The 15,183-nt window shown below is 43.6% G+C and overlaps 1 protein-coding gene across 4 annotated transcripts in view; it reads left to right on the forward strand.

Annotated features, from left to right (window-relative positions):
- PCSK5 (proprotein convertase subtilisin/kexin type 5) overlaps positions 1-15,183 on the forward strand; it is a 472,761-nt gene that overhangs the window by 195,857 nt on the left and 261,721 nt on the right. For all 4 annotated transcript variants that reach the window (XM_086685036.1, XM_086685033.1, XM_086685035.1 and 1 more), the window contains one exon: positions 14,654-14,866. In XM_086685036.1, coding sequence (XP_086541162.1) covers positions 14,654-14,866 — 213 coding nt within the window. The remainder of the gene's footprint in view (positions 1-14,653; positions 14,867-15,183) is intronic.

Genomic DNA, 15,183 nt, shown 5'->3' on the forward strand with positions numbered 1-15,183 from the left:
CTTGAAGATGGAAACCCTCAAACTTCATATTCAAGATGGTAAACATCATGATTATTATATATTCTGATAGCCACTTGGGTTAGACATGAGGATGATCTTCATAGGACCTCACCAGGTTATAGCTTTGAATGCTAAGTCTTAGCAAAGTAGGCAGCCGGACCATTAAGAAGCATGAGTGCGACTCTGACTCAGTCTGTCCTCTTCCACACCTGTGCTCTTCACCACCATGCTGGGTGAACCCGCTCCTGCGAAACGTGTCGCATGGGCCCCTGTAGGCACATTCAGCTCTCTGTCAACGGTAGCTGTAATTATGGTCATGGAAGTGAACGCTACCCCAGGGAGCTATCTCTTCTCTAAACTCCTGGGAAGCATCATCTGGGCAAACTGACTTGGCACATTCTGAACTTCACTGTATTGTCTCTTTGTCTTCATCCCTGGGAAGTATTGACCTTGACATCACAAAGACCCGGGTTGGAATCTCTTTGGTTTCTCTCCAGTGTTTTGATCCAGAACAGGTTACTACATTATCAGAACTTCTGCTTCCTTAAGAAAACACGATGGGGGCGCCTGGGTGGCGCAGTCGGTTAAGCGTCCGGCTTCAGCCAGGTCACGATCTCGCGGTCTGTGAGTTCGAGCCCCGCGTCAGGCTCTGGGCTGATGGCTCAGAGCCTGGAGCCTATTTCCAATTCTATGTCTCCCTCTCTCTCTACCCCTCCCCCATTAATGCTCTGTCTCTCTCTGTCCCAAAAATAAATAAACGTTGAAAAAAAAAAATTTTTAAAAAAAAAAAAAAAAAAAAAAAAAAAAAAAAGAAAACACGATGATAATACTCACTTTATGGAGTCATCATGAAGACTGACGGAGATCTCACATATACAGTGCTCAGACCTCCCTCTGGTCTTCTCTTCAGCAGAAGGGCCCCTTTGATGCATCTTTAAGGACCCCAGAGTATCCACTGCAGAATCTTGTAAACTATAGAAGCTTAATATCAGCTGTAATTTTTTTTTTTTTTCAGAAGAGTGATTTGCTTTCATTGAAATCGGCATTGTGTTTATGGGAAGAAACCGTAAAGGGCTGATTTTCTCCCTTTTGGAAATGTTATGGGCTGCTCCACAAAAGATCAAGGTGGTTATTTCGTGGAGGAGAGGCCTATGACATTCAAACCGTATGGTGGGCTTTAGACAGGAACAGCTTGCTTGCTCTGTCAGAGTTGAGCTGACAGTTGGGACCAGTGCACCATGGTGAGGCATTCTGTAACCTAACATAGAGAAGAGTCTAAACCTTTCATTATTGCTGGAATATCCTTCTGTCCTTTCCAAATGCCTTTCCAAACGTTTTCAATAAATTCCTTTCATATTCCTATTGATAGTAAATGGTTTTATTCTCTGTGAAAGGACTCTTTCAAATTTTACCCCTTCAATCGCAATTTAAAGGTGTGGTATCTTGGGGCGCCTGGGTGGCTTGGTTGGTTAAGCGTCCGACTTCAGCCAGGTCACGATCTCGCGGTCCATGAGTTCGAGCCCCGCGTCAGGCTCTGGGCTGATGGCTCGGAGCCTGGAGCCTGTTTCCGATTCTGTGTCTCCCTCTCTCTCTCTGCCCCTCCCCCGTTCATGCTCTGTCTCTCTCTGTCCCAAAAATAAATAAAAAACGTTGAAAAAAAAATTAAAAAAAAAAAAAAAAATAAAATAAAATAAAATAAAGGTGTGGTATCTTTCTGGGCAGTTTCATAATAGGCAATTAACGTTAATATTGAAAATGTCCTTCTCCATTTCATAAACCTGTCTCTCCTGAAACAATCCTGAGCATGATTTCGCCTTTGCCCTGGGATGATCCAAGATGTAGAAACTTTTCTCATGTATGTCTTCTTTTTCTCCCCACAATGGGAATGCTGGGATGGTGGATGTATCCAGAATGGCTAGGTTGGTGATGTTAATTATTGATTGTGATAATTTCAGAGAGCGTGTAAGATTTGCATATATTTATATTTTTTAGCTGCTTGCAATGAGGAATTGAGAAAGCTCATTTGCATGCCCCTCCTCCCAGCCAGTGTTGTTGGGGACCCTGGGAAAACAGCTCAACTAGGGCTCAAAATTTGGAGGCTGTGGGAGTGACCAGAAGTAAATAACAACCTGAGTTGGCTGAGGCTTCAGTGAGTCAGATGCAGAAGACAAGATCTGAGAAAAAATGGGAGGACTGACCAATATGAATTGACTCCAGAGAGAGCATCAAAAGCAGACAATTGGGGTGCTTGGGTGACCCAGTCAGTGAAGCATCCGACTCTTGATTTCAGCTCAGGTCATGACCTCTTGGGTTTGTGAGTTCAAGCCCCGCATGGGGTTCCTCCCGCTGACGGTGCTGGGATTCTCTCTCTCTCTCTCTGTCTCTCTCACTCACTCTCTCTCTCTCTCCCTCTGTGTCTCCCCCCCCCAAATAAATAGACTTTTTAAAAAAGCAGACAATTATTTGGAAATTGTTGATTTGGCAAATGAGATAGGGCAGGAAGAGAAAGTGTTTTTGTATTTTTGTTTTGTCCAATCCACTGCTGTTAACCAGGTTTCCCTAAACCATGTTGTTGCGCACTTTTAGGAACACGCACTGGCAGTACTAGGCAGTGGGGATCAGCATTTCAGCCAAGGTGGGAACGGACCCATCTGGTTCCAGCTCTGCCACTCATTGGCTCTGCAAACTTCATTTCCTTAGTTTCCTGATGGAGGAATTTAAATTCTCAACGTACGAACATCTGACGTGTCCAGATTTAAGTAATATCCATAGCGTGTTATTCGCCATTATTTCTTTTTTCTTTTTTTCTTTTTTTAACATGAAATTTATTGTCAAATTGGTTTCCATACAACACCCAGTGCTCATCCCAGTAGGTGCCCTCCTCAACACCCATCACCCACCCTCCCCTCCCTCCCACCCCCCATCAACCCTCAGTTTGTTCTCAGTTGTTGTTTTTTTTAATTTTTTTTAACGTTTTATTTATTTTTGAGACAGAGAGAGACAGAGCATGAACGGGGCAGGGGCAGAGAGAGAGGGAGACACAGAATCGGAAGCAGGCTCCAGGCTCTGAGCCGTCAGCCCAGAGCCCGACGCGGGGCTCGAGCTCACGGACCGCGAGATCATGACCTGAGCTAAAGTCGGACGCTTTAACCGACTGAGCCACCCAGGCGCCCCGATTGTTCTCAGATTTTAAGAGTCTCTTATGGTTTGGCTCCCTCCCTCTCTAACTTTTTTTTTTTATTCAGCTCCACATTTTCATTATTCATTTTGAAGTTCCTAAATATACAGAATATCTAAAGGTTAATTAATAGGAATGAAATCCTTTGCCTGAAAGCATATTTATTTCCATTAGTAAACACACCTGGGTTTTAGTGCCTCCTGGGTATTCTTCTAACTTGTCTCCACGAAAGACTGATTTTCTTCTTCCACTTATACTTTACAAGTAAACAAAGTGAAAGAAATCTTCAGTGTTGGAATACTGTTGTTATGAGCCAAGGGTCACACGGGTGGTGCACTTTGGTGAGAAAGTGTAAGAAGCTGGGTTATGGGTACCAACCCTCAGTATCAGCCCTTCTGAAGATGGACAGCTCCGTGACGGGACTGATTCTACCAAGCCTTTAGTACGTTCATGTTCTACTGAGTTTATATTCTGGCAGACATGGTGGGTAAGCAAGTCATTTTTTTTTTTTTTCCTTTGTGTATTCACACAGTAAATATAAAAGTAGCCGTTTATCAGGAACCTTGAGTCTGGGGGAGTTCGGAATTTGCAGAATTGATCGTTCTTTTGTTAATATAATTTATTGCCAAATTGGCTAGCATACAGTGTGTAAAGTGTGCTCTTGGTTTTTGGGGCAGATTCCCGTGGTTCATCGCTTCCATACAACGCCCAGGGCTCATCCCAACAGGTGCCCTCCTCAATGCCCATCACCCATTTTCCCCTCTCCCCCACCCCTCCCATCCACCCTCAGTTTGTTCTCCATTTTTAAGAGTCTTGTGGTTTGCCTCCCTCCCTCTCTTTGTAACTATTTTTTCCCCTTCCCCTCCCTCGTCTTCTTCTTCTGTTAAGTTTCTCAAGATCCACATATGGGTGAAAACATAGGGTATCTGTCTTTCTCTGACTGACTTGCTTCACTCAGCATAATACCTTCCAGTTCCATCCACGTGGCTGCAAATGGCATGATTTCATTCTTTCTCATTGCCAGGTAGTGTTCCATCGTATATATTGTTCTTTATGCTCGTTTTGACCGTTTATTCCAAATGTCCTTTTAGAAAAGTGAGCTAACGTCAATTTTAGGTTCCCTGAATTGAGCGGATGCTCCTCACGCCGGTACTAGAACATGAACAATGTTGTGAAAAGACCCCAAATGTAGGTTACAAGTTATAAATGTGTTTATCATTTCACCAGAAATGCCTGCCACTATCGTCACCCATAGTCGATTCCACAATCATACGTCAGATTCTCTATTCCTTTATAAAAGGAAGTTGATTGCACTCGGTATGCTTGGGAAGCATATAAAATGGATTTTCATTTGCGCGCGGTCAAATTAATACGATCGCTGATAACTGCATCTCATATGTTCACTATTTTATTAAGAAGTCAACAGAACATCAAAAAAAAAATTCTTAACCTACAGGGCTTAGTCATCTATTGTATACACAGCAAATCAGGATAGAGAAAGCCTGATGTGGGGCAGAAAAGATGTGTGAGGTCGAGATGGAGGAGAAGAGGGACTGAAGTCGTATGACACAAGAAAACATAGGAAGACGAAAACGGGACGAACTCGCTAACCATTCACAAAAGTCTTCTTTGCCCTGCTTTGAGTACATTTGCTTTTTCAGTCCTTGTCAATTATCGAACTTGCTGGGACAGGGTAAGTAGCACAGAATAAGAATGGTGGAGACACTCCGATGGAGTATGTTTTGTCAGGTCAGTCTGTGGATCTTTCGACAGTCCTTCTTCCAAATTCGATTTAGGGCTACATGGCAGCTGTGGGAGTAAGCATGCTAAGGCAGGTATGGAAAGATCAAGAACAGCACTGGGGCGGGGGCTGAAGGAAAACGGGACCTCAGCAGGTGTTGGTGGAGGACGCTTTTGTTTGTCAGCTATCTGTTGAAATCATCATTGGGAAGCATATTCAATCCTAGAATTTTTACTTGGAAACAAGTAGAAATAGTGAGCTGTTGGCTGCATTCAGATGACCAAATAAGTCCTAGTCAACAACAACTTCTGAAAGTTTTTTCAATGTGTATTTATTTTTGAGAGACAGAGTGTGAGCAGGGGAGGGGCAGAGAGAGAGAGGGAGACACAGAATCCCAAGCAGGCTCCAGGCTCCAAGGTGTCCGCACAGAGCCCGACGCGGGGCTTGAGCTCGCGAACTTCGAGATCGTGACCTGAGCCCAAGTTGGACGCTTCACCGACTGAGCCACCCAGGCGCCCCAGTTTGGTTTTTAAATACTTAAAGTAGTTCTTCTGTTTAACTTAGTAATTCTTAGAGCACAATAAGTATCGGTGGCTCAATCAGTTGAGTGTCTGGCTTTGGCTCGGATCATGATCTCACAGCTGATGAGTTCGAGCCCCACGTCAGGCTCTGTGCTGACAGCTCGGAGCCTAGAGCCTGCTTGGGATTCTGTGTCTCCCTCTCTCTGCCCCTCTCTCCCTTGTACTCTGTCTCTGTCTCTCAAAAATAAATATTGAAAACAAAATTTAAAAAAAAATTGATTATTTATTTATTTTGAGAGAGAGAGAGAGAGAGACAGAGTGTGAGTGGGGGAGGCGCAGAGAGAGAGGGAGACAGAATCCGAAGCAAGGCTCCAGGCTCCGAGCTGTCAGCGCAGAGCCTGACGTGGGGCTCAAACCCGTGAGTGTGAGATCGTGACCTGAGTCGAAGTCGGATGCTCAACCGACTGAGCCACCCAGGCGCCCCTGAAGACAAAATTTTAATAATTATTCTGAGAGCAGAAGCAGAATCAAGTGAAACCTGTATACTCTTTACATCAGGCACTGTGACTCGTAGCTTGAATAGATCATAAAAATACGGGTTGCACGTGCTTATTTTCTGGGTGAGGGAAGATACCACAGTAGTGGCCCGACAAAGTTAGCACTTTGGCATGGGATTGTTTCTGACAAAGCAGCACTTAACTTCCAGATCCCTGACCCTCAGAGGGCGCATTTCCTTTGACTCATTAAGAACATCTCATTATCTGTCTTATTCGATTCTCTTATGTTTCGGTGTGAAGTGGCCCACTTTATTCCCTGGGTCCAAATAAGTCTCAGATACAGCTGACCCTTGACCAACGTGGAGATTAGGGCCACTGACCCCTCCCTCCCATCCCCCGCACAGTGAAAAATCCATGTGTAACTTTTGATTCCCCCCAGCACTTAACTACTTGACCGGAAGTCTTAACCATTAACACACAGTCAATTAACACCAATTTTGTGTGTTATGTGTATTATATACTGTCTTCTTACAACAACGTAAGCTAGAGAGAAAAAATGTTATTAAGAAAACCCTAAGGAAGAGAAGGTACATTTACACTCCTGTACTGTATTTATTTAGAAAAAAATTCACCTATGAGTGGATCTGTGTGCACGTCAACCCTGTGTTGTTCAAGGGTCAGCTGTGATTAATGTTCCCACCCCAGTCCCAGTCTTGCCTTAATGAACGGATTGAAGAGACAGTCGTAGGCTTTAGTCTGTCCCAAAGACGTCTTATTGACATCTGTATCATGACTGCATTCCCTTGGTGCATTCCCAAAGAAGATTCTGCAGCACTGAGCTTCGCCAGGGTTGTCTCCAAGGCATTGGGAGCTGTGTGACCCCCTGTTCCTGATTTGTTCTCAATTCTGGATTGTATTTCTTGGATTACTTCTTAGGTCACTTTTAAGAAGCTTTCGCTTCCACGTGAAGTGTCTGCTACTAACGATCATGATTCAGAGGGTCGTTAACTATTGCTTCAACAAGCAATACGTATTTTAGAATTCTGGGACAGTTTGTGTGACCACCACAGATACCTTCCACAAGTGTGCTGTTGTCATTTTGCCTTTACATCATGTTTCCAGACTAGACCTGTTTCTGTCAATGAACCTGCTTCGTTAAGGAACAAGGTTGATTTTGTGAAAAAGATGATCGATTTTGTTAAAAGAGAGAGAGAGAGAGAGAAGCCATTCCTTCTTCATATCTCAGCTACTAAATCGTTGTGGGTATCCTTTTCTTTGCCCAACCTCTTCCAGCCTGAAGCCCCTTTATCTGTGATCCCGGTGTGGAAGAGCTTCCGCGGCGGGTGGTGGTCTTTTGTCACTGAGAGCAGAGCGGTGACGGACTTTGGTAATGGGGTATGCAGGCGACGCTTGGAAGACATTGCAGGCAAAGGAACGTGTCTCGTCCGAAACATCATGCGTTCCATTGGCCTGCCTCTTCCTGTTGACACACATAGACACGTGCATTCTGATCAGACTTGGCGGGACCTCCATTCCCCGCATCCACCACATCCTTGTTATATGATGGCTCGCCTGTTACTTAGTGGTACTCGGTTTCCTAATCTGCAAAGTACACATCTCACTTAATGGTATTGCTCTGAATTAACTCATATTTGTGAAAGCACAAATATGGTGTCCAGCCACGTTTTTTTTTTGTTTTTTTTTTTTGTTTTTGTTTTTGTTTTTTGGTATGTGGAAGTCTCTGGTCACTTACTCACTCCCCTTTAAGAATCCTTTCTAAGCGACGTGGGAGAAGAAAATAATATTAAAATACCAAAGAAAACCTACCTGTATTGGATCACACCCTTTTAAAGAAAGAAGTTTGGGGGCGCCTGGGTGGCTTGGTCGGTTAAGCGTCCGACTTCGGCTCAGGTCATGATCTCACGGTCCGTGAGTTCAAGCCCCGCGTTGGGCTCTGTGCTGACAGCTCAGAGCCTGGAGCCTGTTTCAGATTCTGTGTCTCCCTCTCTCTCTGCCCCTCCCCTGTTCATGCTCTGTCTCTCTGTCTCAAAAATAAATAAACGTTAAAAAAAAAATTTTTTTTTTTAATTAAAAAAAAAAAAAGAAAGAAGTTTGGTTCCATCAAACTCTCTAGCTTTCAAAACCTGGCTTGGGGGCTAGGGTTTCATTGATAATGCGGTGTAAAGTAGCCTTTTCTGACCTCCTGAACCACAAGAAAATCCAGGTCCTCTCTAGCCTTTACGAATAAAATTATGTGGTATTATAAATTGATTTTTGTAGGGCCTACACGAGAAGGAACGCATGCACAATTAAACACACGATGAAACAGAATAGTTAGCGTTTGGTCTCATGGGTCTAATGTGGATTTCACGAAACACTTTGCCGTGAGTTTACTAACTTTTAACTTAGCACTCAGTTGAAGTGGAGGACTTTGTTTTTTTCTTTTTTTTCATCCCAAGCCATATTTAAATATGACCGGTGTGAATCACAGTACTTTACCAAACTAGAAAATGTCATTTCCTACACTTTGGGGGAAATACGTTGTCTCAAAATTCTTTTCTCTTTATGCTATTCTGGGCACCTGCGCTTCCCCCTACATCCCACATTAAAATTTAATTCTTTTTTTTTTTTTTTTTTTTTTTTTTTAATTTTTAACGTTTTATTTATTTTTGAGACAGAGAGAGACAGAGCATGAACGGGGGAGGGGCAGGGAGAGAGGGAGACACAGAATCGGAAGCAGGCTCCAGGCTCTGAGCCATCAGCCCAGAGCCCGACGCGGGGCTCGAACTCACGGACCGCGAGATCGTGACCTGAGCCGAAGTCGGCCTCTTAACCGACTGAGCCACCCAGGCGCCCCTAAAATTTAATTCTTAAATTACTCTGAGTTTTTGGAGAAACATCCAGATCTTCTTTTACCACATATGTTTTGGTTTTCTGACGATTGCACACTGATGAAACGTGCCATGCATCTGTAGTAAATAAATCTCTGAATTGCTAATTGTTTCAGATTAACCCCATAGATCTTTAGTGCAGGTCTGTATGGCATTTTATTTCTGGGGCTTTAATCACACGTGCTTTTAAACACACGCTTTTGAACACACGTGCATAAAAGTCACAAGGCCTCGTGGATAGTGTGGCTATCAGCATCCCTTTTTTTTTTTTTTTTAATTTTTTTTTTTCAACGTTTATTTATTTTTGGGACAGAGAGAGACAGAGCATGAACGGGGGAGGGGCAGAGAGAGAGGGAGACACAGAATCCGAAACAGGCTCCAGGCTCTGAGCCATCAGCCCAGAGCCCGACGCAGGGCTCGAACTCACGGACCGCGAGATCGTGACCTGGCTGAAGTCGGACGCTTAACCGACTGCGCCACCCAGGCGCCCCTATCAGCATCTCTTTATTCTGTCACCTCCATGGGGTGTGGGGGCAGGCCGCCCTTTATCTCCTCACGTTGGATTCATCTGCTCAGGCTGCCATACTGGAATACCACAGACTGGGGGGCTTAACAACAGAGATGTGTTTTCTTGAAGTCTGGAGGCTAGAAGTCTGGAAGTCCATGATCAAGGTGCCAGCAGAGTTGGGTTCCGGCGACACCTCCCTCCGTAGTTTACAGACAGCCTTCACACAGCCTAGCCTCTGTGCGCTCACTCCTGGCTTCTTTCTTTCCTTATAAGGACACCAGTCCTGTCAGATGAGGGTGCCACCATTGTGACCTCATTTATTCTTGATTACCCTCTTTAAAGGCCTTATCTTTAAATACAGTCATATTGGGGGGTTAAGGCATCAGCATATGAACTTGAAGGGGAGAGGACACAACTCATTCCATAACACGTCTTGGGGACAACACCACATGTCTCCCATTAGATTCTCCAGATCCCTTTCCCCCTACTGTCCATAAGCTCCGTGCTCGGGGGTACTGATCTGTATGCACTCCCAGTTCCTCCGACTTCTGGTGGGGGTCAGCCAGTGGGATACCCTGGCAAGAAATGGGAGAGAAGGAGAAAGAGACTGGGGTCTCAGTGAATATTCCCTTGACCCCCTTCTGTGCAGGACCAGCATGGGTTGGCATGTCCCCGATCAGTTCTCAACTTCTACTAGCCCCTCTGTTTCCAGTTCCAGTGACCCCCACTCCTCAGCTTCCTTCCTTCATGAGGGGGATAGGGGTGATTATTGACCCTCCTACTGTCCTTTGAGGTTTCCTTTCATCATGCCCAACCGTAACATGATTCCTTCAAATTATGCTTGATGGAAGGATGTCACCTCTGTCTGGAAGGCACATTTCCAGAGCCGGGGCAAACCACTGTTCTAGAAACCAAGAGGACTCCATGATGACATCATCGCTCCTTCACAGTGGTGTCACCTCTGGACGCTGCCATAATAGAATGACTTGGGATCCTACTTCTAAGGGAGTCCTGCTCAGGTGGGGATTTCTGGGTGCCCTTTTGCATCTGAACCTATGTTCTTCCCCCTGAGAATGCTCAGGACCATGTATGCATCCTTTCCTTCTCGTTTCAATCCTGCTGCTACCAAGTCTGGAGAGAATCTGGAGACTGGTCTGTCATTGGTTCTACTGCCAAACTTCAGTAAAGACACTGGAGACTTGGCTAAAAACACTACAGCAACCACTAGCCTTCTCTTTGCCCAAAAGAAGATTGTTGTTAAGGGTTAAGGGCACAGGCTTTAGCTCCACTTGGATTTCAAGCTCTGGCTCTGGCATTCGTGAGCATTTCTGAGCCCCAGTTTGACCATCTGTAAAATGGTGATATAGATTTGAATTACACAGAATAATGTTTGTACGATGTTTGGTGCATAGTAAGTTTGTACAAATGTTAGCCTCTATTGTTTTTAGTGCATAGTGCGTAAAACCCCTCTTGCTCATAAAATAAAAACTACCTCTTAAGAACTGGCCCTCTGAGGGGTGCTGGGGTGGTGCAGTCAGTTGAGCGTCCGACTCTTGGTTTCTGCTCAGGCCATGATCTCATAGTTCGTGGGTTCGAGCCTCACACCGGGCTCTCTGCTGATAGCATGGAACCTGCTTGGGATTCTGTCTCTCCTTCTCTCTGTCTGTCCCCGCTTGTGCTCGCTCTCTCTTTCTCTCTCTCAAAAATAAATAAATAAACTTAAAAAAAAAAAAGAATTGGCCCTGTGTTTTCCCTCTTAATGTGGAAAACATTAAGAGGGAAATAAGTGTGTTTGTTTCTATTTATAAAAATCCTACATGGTCATGGAAGGATGGTGTGAAAAAGAAAACTCTTTCCTATTCTTACCAAACAGAATAAGTTCTGTTACATTATCACTTTATGGCAGCTGTATGCATATAAATTTATAAACATTAACTTCTTTACACATGCACACGCATCTACACACACACACACACAAGTACATTTCTTTAAACTGAGATCGTATTATATCATTTTGTATCCTCCATTTGTAATTACATTGTGAACATAAAAATACCTGCTAAATATTTTCTTGTTAATTTTTTTTTTTTTCAATCAAACAAGTTTGGGCGGCGCCTGGGTGGTTCAGTCGGTTGAGTGACCGACTTCAGCTCAGGTCATGATCTCATGGTTTGTGAGTTCGAGCCCCGCCTTGGGCTCTGTGCCGACAGCTGAGAGCCTGGAACCTGCTTCAGATTCTTTGTCTCCCTCTCTGTCTCTTGCTCCCGGCTTGTGCTCTATCTCAAAAATAAATAAATAAACATTTTAAAAAATCAAGTACGTTTTTAAAGATCTTTTCATTGCATTTCTGTGTGCATCATAGGCACACAGTCATAATTTTATACAGGTATACAAATGTGATTGTGCTATATGTGCCTTTTCATAGTTTTGTGGTTCTTAATCTATTATCGGTTACAGTGGTATTTAAACCCGGAGTGTTTTGGCATTACGTCATGTGTTCTGTTGACCTGTCAGATAAAGCTCCAATGTAATCGTGCTTTTCGCCACAGCACAGCCTCTCAGTTAGAGAGAGGGCACGTATTGATGATGAATTTGACCCTTCCTTCTCTGGCTATGATGTTCTGTCTCTGAGGTAAGGAGATGAGGCACCGGGGTTTCTCAACCTGGCCATCTACACCATAGTGAGGAGTTAATTCCTTCTGGAGATTTTCAAAGCATTGAACAAAATCCTTCGTTTATGATGGCTTGGTGCTTTTTGTATCCTTCTGTACATTTCATGAATATTTTGATGGGAAACTGAAAGTTGATAAACCAGACCCAGCTGTCTTGTGGCAGTAGCATCCAGAACTTTCTCTCCCTCTCTCTTCATGAATATTTCCCATTCCTGTCTGATCATATTGCATTTTTCCACACTGAAGGACAAAAAGAAATCTATGTGCAGGTCAGTCAAGTCGTGTCATAAATATTCTGTTCCTTGAGGTTTCAAGGTCACAGACAGTTTATCAAGGATATTTCAAATTCTCCGTCGTCTCTCTTTCCTTGGCTCTTTTACCAGAAATTCCAAAATAGCAGCCCAAATACTTTCCCTCCACCTGAGACCATAAAAGCTAGGGCCTCGAAGCAAGGAAGAGGTTCAGCCGTCAACAGCTATGTGACTTTGGTTACCACTCTCTCATGACCAAATGATAGATTTTGGCCTCTGTGTCCACCAGTGTGATTTCTAGTTTTAAAAAGGTAAAATTTCTGAGGGTTTCAGCTCTGACAGTTCAGAGAACTGCTCTTCACTTTGGCTTATTTCTGCCTCTTCTGCAGATCTCCCCTTATGGAACCAAATCGCCATTATGCTTCGGTACATCTATGTTCTACTTTGGTTCTTCTCTTTATTTATTTCACAACCTTAGGAAAATCTTCAAGTACATGCCAAGTTTTGGCCTAAAGACTGTATCCCTATCTCCTAGCCTTGTAAGAAAGAATTCATGGATCTGGTTGAAGAAAGGTATCTATAAGCAAATATGTTTGGAAAAAACATCAGATTGTTTCCACACCCCCCTTAGAGTTTTGCAATGGATGATCACTTACTAAGTTCTGCAATAGGGGAACCTGTTTTATTTTGCTTAACTTAGACTTTCCAAACATTCTTAACCTTGGAGTTCTTTTATTTCTGGTAGTATGCGTTAACATCCTTCATAATTAACGCCCATGCCGTACATAGGGGAGGCACAGCTCTGGAAGGCACATAGTCCCTAATTCTGCTGCTCACTGGCGACGTGATCTCAGTGTAAATACAAAACTTCTTCACACGTCATATCGCTCGGATGTCAACTGAGGGAGCATAATGGCACCCATTTCACGTGGGTGAAGATTTATAGCACTATTACATGTCTGTGGTAGTTACGACTAACAGTATTCCAACTCTGGGGTCTGGCTCTTTGGGTTCCAATTTTGTCCCTCTGCTTCCTGACCTTGGGAACATTTCTTAACTTCTGTAGCTCAATTCTTCATCTATCCAATGGGGACAAAGATTGTACCATTCTCACAGTGTTGTTGGAAGAGTTTGGTCTGATTCACGTAAAACAATTATAAATGTGGCTGGTCCGTGGTGGGTACCTAATGAACGTTAGCCGTGTTATTGTCATCATTGGTGCTCTTGTTACGTCTGTGAGTGTATCACGTGAAACGGATTATTTTATTTATTTCAATTTAAATCCAAGTTAGTTAACATATAGTGTCATAAAAGTTTCAGGAGTAGGATTTAGTGATTCATCACTTACATAGAACACCCAGTGCTCATCCTAACAAGTGCCCTCCTTAATGCCCATCCCCCATTTAGCTCAACCCCCCACCACCTCCCCTCCACCAACCCTCAGTTTGTTCTCTGTGTTCAGGAGCCTCTTATGATTTGTCTCCCTCTCTGTTTGTATCTTATTTTTCCTTTCCTTCCCTTCCCCCATGTTCATCTGTTTTGTATCTTACATTCACGTATGAATGAGATCATATGGTATTTATCTTTCTCTGACTGACTTATTTTGCTTAGCGTAATACATTCTAGTTCCATCCGTGTTGTTGCCAATGACAAGATTTCATTCTTTTTGATCCCCAAGTAATATTCCATTGGACGTATATACCACATCTTTCTCCATTCGTCAGTCACTGGACATTTGGGCTCTTTCCATACTTTGGCTATTGTTGATAGTGCTGCTATAAACATGGGGGTGCATGTGCCCCTTCGAACCAGCATTTCTGTATCCTTTGGATAAATACCTAGTAGCACAGTTGCTGGGTCATAGTGTAACTCTATTGTTAATTTTTTGAGGAAACTCCATACTGTTTTCCAGAGTGGCTGCACCAGTTGGCTTTCTGAAAGGGATTATGTTAGATTTTTTTTTATTGGGGTGTAATTGACCTATAACATTGTATTAGTTTCAAGTGTACAAAATAATGCTTTGATGTTTGTATATATTGTCAAATGAGCACCACAGTGAGTCTCGTTAACATCCATCACCAGGCATAGCTACATTTTTTTTTTTTGTCCTAGTAATGAGAACTTTTAAGATCTACCCTCTTAGCAACTTTCAAATAAGCAATACAGGATTATTCTCTGTAGTCAGTCACCAAGGTAGACATTACATACACATTATTTTAGTTCCCAAAAGCAGCTCCTCTCACCTCAAGAAACAGCTTAAATCCAGCATATTATGAAAAGAGTATCAGAGGCCTCCTGCAGATATTTGATGGTGCCTGTTGATTTTGACCTTCTCTCCATGTAGAGTCTGTGATCTGTATTTTCCATCATGTAACTTTTTCTGTTTGCGAACAGGGGCGGAGAGGCCTCGGCTCTGTTTTTGTCTGGGCCTCAGGAAATGGCGGAAGGAGCAAAGACCACTGTTCCTGTGACGGCTACACCAACAGCATCTACACAATCTCCATCAGCAGCACAGCTGAGAGTGGGAAGAAGCCTTGGTACCTGGAAGAGTGTTCGTCCACGTTGGCCACCACCTACAGCAGTGGAGAGTCCTACGATAAGAAAATAGTACGTGGCATTTGCATGTCATGATTTATTCATTTATCTTTCACTACGAAATACAAAGGAAAGGGGCACCTGGGTGGCTCAGTCGGGTAAGCGTCTGACTTTGGCTCAGGTCATGATGCTGCGGTTCATGAGTTTGAGCCCCGCGTCGGGCTCTGTGCTGACAGCTCAGAGCCCGGAGCCTGCTTCAGATTCTGTGTCTCCCTCTCTGTCTGCCCCTCCCCTGCTCACATTCTGCGTCTCTCTGTCTCTCTCTCTCTAAATAAACATAAAAATAAAAAAAAAGAAATACAAAGGAAGAACCATAAACTTATACGCAA

The sequence above is a fragment of the Puma concolor genome, chromosome D4 (genome assembly GCF_028749965.1).
Source record: "Puma concolor isolate L17-30 chromosome D4, mPumCon1.1.hap2, whole genome shotgun sequence".
Lineage (NCBI taxonomy): Eukaryota > Metazoa > Chordata > Mammalia > Carnivora > Felidae > Puma > Puma concolor.